The sequence below is a fragment of the Mus caroli genome, chromosome 5 (genome assembly GCF_900094665.2).
Source record: "Mus caroli chromosome 5, CAROLI_EIJ_v1.1, whole genome shotgun sequence".
Lineage (NCBI taxonomy): Eukaryota > Metazoa > Chordata > Mammalia > Rodentia > Muridae > Mus > Mus caroli.
Window position 1 is genome coordinate 109,412,715 of NC_034574.1, and position 6,000 is coordinate 109,418,714.

General features: G+C 44.9%; 1 protein-coding gene across 1 annotated transcript in view; it reads right to left on the reverse strand.

Annotated features, from left to right (window-relative positions):
* Positions 1-6,000, reverse strand: part of Srrm4 (serine/arginine repetitive matrix 4) — a 157,248-nt gene that overhangs the window by 12,590 nt on the left and 138,658 nt on the right. The window contains exon 9 of the mRNA XM_021163443.2: positions 1,994-2,298. Coding sequence (XP_021019102.1) covers positions 1,994-2,298 — 305 coding nt within the window. The remainder of the gene's footprint in view (positions 1-1,993; positions 2,299-6,000) is intronic.

A 6,000-nucleotide genomic window follows, 5' to 3' on the forward strand; every position in this document is an offset into this window, starting at 1 on the left:
ACTAAATGGCCAGCAAATTTAAACAATTACTCCCATGAGAGCACATTTAGTGCTTAGTGTTATGCTATGATTCACTTATTTTTTCTTCTACATTCTCTTCGTGTGTCTGTGCATGTGTGTAGTATGTGCACACATGTGCACAGATATGGGGGGGCATATGTGTTAGCTGATGCCAGAGATCATTCTCCATCACTCCCCCTCTTTCTTCTTTGAGGCAGGGTCTCCCAGTCAAACCTAGAGCTTACTGATAAACCTACTCTCACTAAGCTGCTTGCCCTGGGGAACATTTGGCTCTGCATCCTGAGGATCCGGGCCTTTGAGCCCACCTGACATTTCTACTGCTTGCTTGGTGAGCGTTTTAACCATGGAACTATGTCCATATACTTCAATTGCTTGATCATCAGAGCCGTGGGTGAAGAAATGATGGCCCTGTCATTGGCTGGTTTTGTGTGTCAACTTGACACAGGCTGGAGTTATCACAGAGAAAGGAGCTTCAGTTGGGGAAGTGCCTCCATGAGATCCAGCTATGGGGCATTTTCTCAATTAGTGATCAAGGGTAGAAGGGCCCATTCTGGGTGGTGTCACCCCTGGGCTGGTAGTCTCAGGTTCTGTAAGAGAGCAGGCTGAGCAAGCCAGGGGAAACAAGCCAATAAGCATCATCCCTCCATGGCCTCTGCATCAGCTTCCTGACCTACTTGAGTTCTAGTCCTGACATCCTTTGGTGATGAACGCAGTGTGGAAAGTGTAAGCTGAATAAACCCTTTTCTCCCCAACTTACTTCTTGGTCATGATGTTTGTGCAGGAATCGAAACCCTGACTAAGAAAGCTTCTGAGCACACATGAATCTGTCTTCTCTGAAGGGAAAATACAAGCAGCAAGCACAACACCCAGCAAAGAAGGCCTCCACGGAAACTTCACAGTGGCAGCTAGGTGTGTCATCACGAATAGACTTTAATTTGGAGTGCTTTAAATTTCAGCCTGGCCTCCAGGGCCTCATCCCCCCCCCCCTTCTCCTGTACGCAACATCTCTCACCAAAGGGGTCCATGGGTTAGGACTGAGGGACCAGCATCTTACATCAGCATCCAAAGTCCACACTGACCCTTGGTGTTATACATCCTATGACTTTGGGTGAATCCCTGGACGTTAATTCATCATGATGGATGGTATCCTATGTTAAAGTTTCATGGCCCTAAAAATGTCATGTTCTAAAGGTCATCTCCCCTCACCCCAGCCCATGCAAAACAATATTTCATATGAAAAAAGTTCCTTTTTTTCCACAATTTCGCATAACTGGAGTCATGTGTGTGTTGATGATTAAATGTTTCTTTTGTATACTCTCTCTCTCTCTCTCTCTCTCTCTCTCTCTATATATATATATATATATATACATATGTGTATATATATGTATATATATATATATACATATGTGTATATATATGTATATATATATACATATATATAAAGAGCCAAATAATATTCTTCAATCTGCAGGGCTAGAGGGATGGTTTGGTGGTTGAGAGCACTGGCTGCTCTTCTGGAGGGCCTGGGTTAAATTCCCAGCACCCACAGGACAGTTCACAACTGTCTGTGACTCCAGTTCCAGGGGATCCAATACCCTCTCTCAGATACATGTAGGCAAAACACCGATGCATATAAAATAAAAATAAATAAATTCTTAAAAAAAAATAAAACTATTATAATCATATATATGCAGGTTTCTTTTTTTAGTGTGAGTGTTTTTAATTTATTCTGGTCAGTATTACGATACGTTTTTAACTGACAGTGACTCAAAAGAAGTTAATGTATATATGTGTGTGTGTGTGTGTGTGTGTGCGCATTTGCATATATTACATATACATATGTATCATATATATGCTAATTTGAATGCAATCTCTTGCAAATATAGACTCCTGGAAGGAAGACTGGCACCATGATGAGACAGTGAAATGTTGCTGCTAAGAGGGGGACCCGTCCACCCCCCAATACACTGACCTTGACTCTCTGCTTCTGCAGGCGGGAGAGACATTCTCCAAGACAGCCCCCTTGTTCTGGGGGGAGGAGGTGGTGAAGGAGTTCCCTGAATCGGAGGTGTTGCCACAGTTGAGGTCCCGACTCTTGCTCAGATCCCCACCGGGACTCCCCTTCTCCTGGCCCCGAGACCTGGCCGAGCTGGTTTGCGTGGAGGGCGGCGAGGACGTGTCATTGCCCGAGTCGTACTCCTGCGAGCGCCCTCGGGTGGCGGCGAGCGGGCTGGCCGATTTGCTAAAGAGGTCAGCCGCGGACCCCGACCCAGTGATCTGAAAGCAAAAAGACCCGTCGGACACTGCTGAGCTCCTGGGCCGTGTGTCAGTAACCTAGAATGTTAACCGTCATGAGTCACTGTAACGAAAGCAAAGAGAGAGGGGAGAGAAGAGACGCCAAAAAAACAAAAGCACAAATTCCTGAAAGAATTCCACAGAAATAGGAGATCTCTAGATCTTTTTTTTTTTTGTTTGTTTTGTTTTGTTTTGTTTTTTTAAACCCCCTGCTAGAAGAACTGGAAGATTCAGGAGACATGCAGGAAAAAAGGCATGCGATTCAGAGTAAACGAAAGTCAAAGGAAATCATACAAAAAATATAGTCTTCAATAAACTCAAACAGAAAGAGACAAATTAATAGAAAAGGGAGGGCTGTAGACACCCTTAACCTCAAAGAATAATCAAAAGAAAGGAAGGGGGAACGGGGAAGGAAAAAAAAAGAAAAGGGACTATGGGCCTCAAAAATTATATCTTGGAAATTAAAAACGCAAAAGGCCAAGGTTTAAATTTCAACCAAAATCCTCAGCTAACTCTCTCTCTCTCTCTCTCTCTCTCTCTCTCAGAAAAAGTTGCTTGAATAAAATACTGAAGAAGTATCACATGGGCCAAAGAAATAAAGATGAGGTTTGGTGTCTCTTTTTCTTTCTTTCTTTCTTTCTTTCTTTCTTTCTTTCTTTCTTTCTTTCTTTCTTTCTTTCTTTCTCTCTTTCTTTAAAAAAAAGTCACGGTCACAAACTGACGGTTCAGCAGTTTCCAACTAAAGGAGTCAAGAGTGGGAGGGGCAAAATAAATATAAAGGCATATAGTCTGACTGAAAACAAACAAACCAAAAATAATAACAATAATAACGATTAAAAAAAAAGTCTCTACAGGCATTTGTGCGCGTCCTTCTCCCTCGTAGGAGGTAGCTAAGCATCCTGAGTGGCTTCTAATAAAGTCTCTCATGTCTTTGCGGATTACATCCACTTACCAAGCAAGGACTCCTCCTTTAGTAGGAAAGGTGTAAGAGAAAGGGAAGAGCGGGCAACGTGAGTCCATCATCAGACAAGAAAAAACACACACCTTCCTGCACAACTTTAACCTTCGCCCTGACCTTTTGGGTTTGGGGGTGCTCAGTGCTTTGAGTGAGTTGATAGCTCATACCTCAACACTCCCTTCCTGCCCAGGTTGGCTCAGGCTTGGGTACCTGCGCCCTGTGCCTTGTTTCTAGAGGAGACCGGAAGGGAACTCGTGATCTCGGTCGGGGAATTTAGAAGGGCACAATCAGGGATCGCTGGAAGAGAGGCCTCAGAGTCCTGCTGGAGGACTGGCCTAGGAAGACTGAGGGCTTTATGAGCTCTTGGGAAGGGAGGTGTATGCTGATAATATGTTTTTTCTTCAAAGTTCAGGTCAGGCTGTGGTTGAGCGGTCATAGTGAGTTTGCTTCTGGCTCCTGGTCATTGTACCATGTTTAGTTGCGGTGGGCAAAGGCCCTGAACAATGTATCTAGCAATGTATCTCTCTGAGGAGATACATCTGTTGGGTCAAGCAGACACTCCCTGGAAACCTCTGTGGGGCTCCTGGGATTCCAGAATTCTCTGTTTAAACGTCTCATGAGCCTCCTTCCGAGGTTATGTCTCCTCCACAGTTCTGTCTTCCCATACATAACTATGTCTCAGGTGGGTCAATCTGGGCAGAATCTGCAGGATCATGCTAAGGTGTCCAAGTGCCTGTGTGGGGCCTGTCACAGTTAGTGACAGAGACAGGAAGCCTGAGACCTTGGGGCAGGTTCTCTCTCACTGCCATTCTCGTGCAGAGAGACTCTGCGATTCTGGATTCAAAGGTGACTTTCATATCACCTTGAAAACATATTTGCTAAGAGAGGGAACATACTTTATTATTCTTTGTTGCTTTATTTATGAGCATTTAGACATCTTGCCTAGTATAGATGTCCTATTGTCTGACCCTGGGCCTTATATAGTATTTTCCTATTTTAAAAATAAAAATCTACTTTCCCCCAACTTCATCCCTTGTTTTGCAGATCTGCTAGAGAAGGGGCCACCAGAGCTTTTCTAAGAAACCACTTCAACCTTGAGGGGAGATGTGTACACCCCGGAACTGATAATCACAGAGAGAACCTCAACAGCTTGGAATACCAGGTCCTGGGGTTAGGAGGTAGGACTTTCTTTACTGTTTCTCCCAGAAGGCTTTGCACATGGGCAAGGTAGTGGTCTAGTCTTAGTCACTCCTATAGGCACCGTGCAGCCTCTTCCTTAGACACATCTTGTTCACCTGGCTAGCTTTGCCTTGATGGTGAGACCTCAAAATAGGTGGCCAGGTGGAATTTTCTGGAGTGCGACCTCTTTTTTTTTTTTTTTTTAAAGAATATACAGGCTCTGTTCCCATTCAGCTCCTTTTAGATTGGATGTCGTTTTTTCCCAACTCTGAGGTCCCAATGGTCCCTTTATCACCTCTACCGGGAACGGGGAAACCACAGCGAAAGGGAGCTGGATCTGAGCTTTCAGGCTGGGGTCTGACTTAGGGAAGGAATCAAGGGATTTTAGACCTGGAGTGAATGGTAGGTTTACCAGCATAGCAGAAAGGGAGTCAGTCTTGGAGGAAACAAGGCTGGCCGGGTTCTAGAAGTTCAGTGAATATTTCCCCCCTCTTCCAAGTACTTTCTCCTGGTATTGACTACAATCTAGAAGTATTTTATTTTCTTGATGTGTCATGGTTCCCTGTAAGGAAAGACGTTGAGTTCCAAGTCTCTCTAGGCTGGTGCACGCACGTAGAAGGGGACCTTGCCTTCTGCGCATGCTCAGCCCTACTACCCAAGCCCACAGGGATGTTTGCAGAGTGTGTCTCCCTGACCATGACGTAACGCACATATGGCTTTTGTGTTCGACCTGGCAGCATTACATAAGCTGATGCTTCTCATTGCCAGAAGTAGAGATGAAGTTCTACTGTGATGCTTTCATTGGGCAAGCGCGCCAGGGTATACAACATACTGGCTCCTCCCACTTGAGGAACAGCCCATTCCTTTAGTTTGACATGAATTACAGCGTTCTTTACCAATTTCCTTCACCTACTTCATCAAATCAAACTGAGAGCCTCACCTATCACTGGTTCATGCTTCCCCGAGTAGCCTCCCACAGTCCACGCTGAGTAGCAAGTTTTCTTGGTTTTGCTAACAGGGGCCACACCCCCATCCCCAGGTCATTTGCATATCCGGTTCCCTCGGGAGGAGATAAACTCTTCCCTTCTTTGCCACCTTCTCTGATCACTTAGGCCAAGCCAGTACAACACCCTGTAACTAATTAATTCAATCTTTCAACTAACTACTAGCTCCAGATTAAATGTCTTGTTACTAAGAAAGCCTAGAGACTTATTTGGCTGTCGGTCTCTTTGCCCGCTTTGTTGAGCACACGGGCAGTGCCTGGTGCAGTGTTGTACGGCAGGCAGGACCCTCTCCTGCCTGCCTCAGGGTAGCCAGCTGCTCAGCAAATGATGTTAAATAATCTAAGCTCTTCCACGGTCCCTTGGGAGCCTCAGGGACTCTGCCTTTGGTAGAGGTGCCTGTGTGACCAGGTAATGGTGAAATCTGCTTTAGAGAACTGATTCTAATTTCTTTCTTTCTTTCTTTCTTTCTTTCTTTCTTTCTTTCTTTCTTTCTTTCTTTCTTTCTTTCTTTCTTTCTTTCTTTCTTCCTTCCTTCCTTCCTTC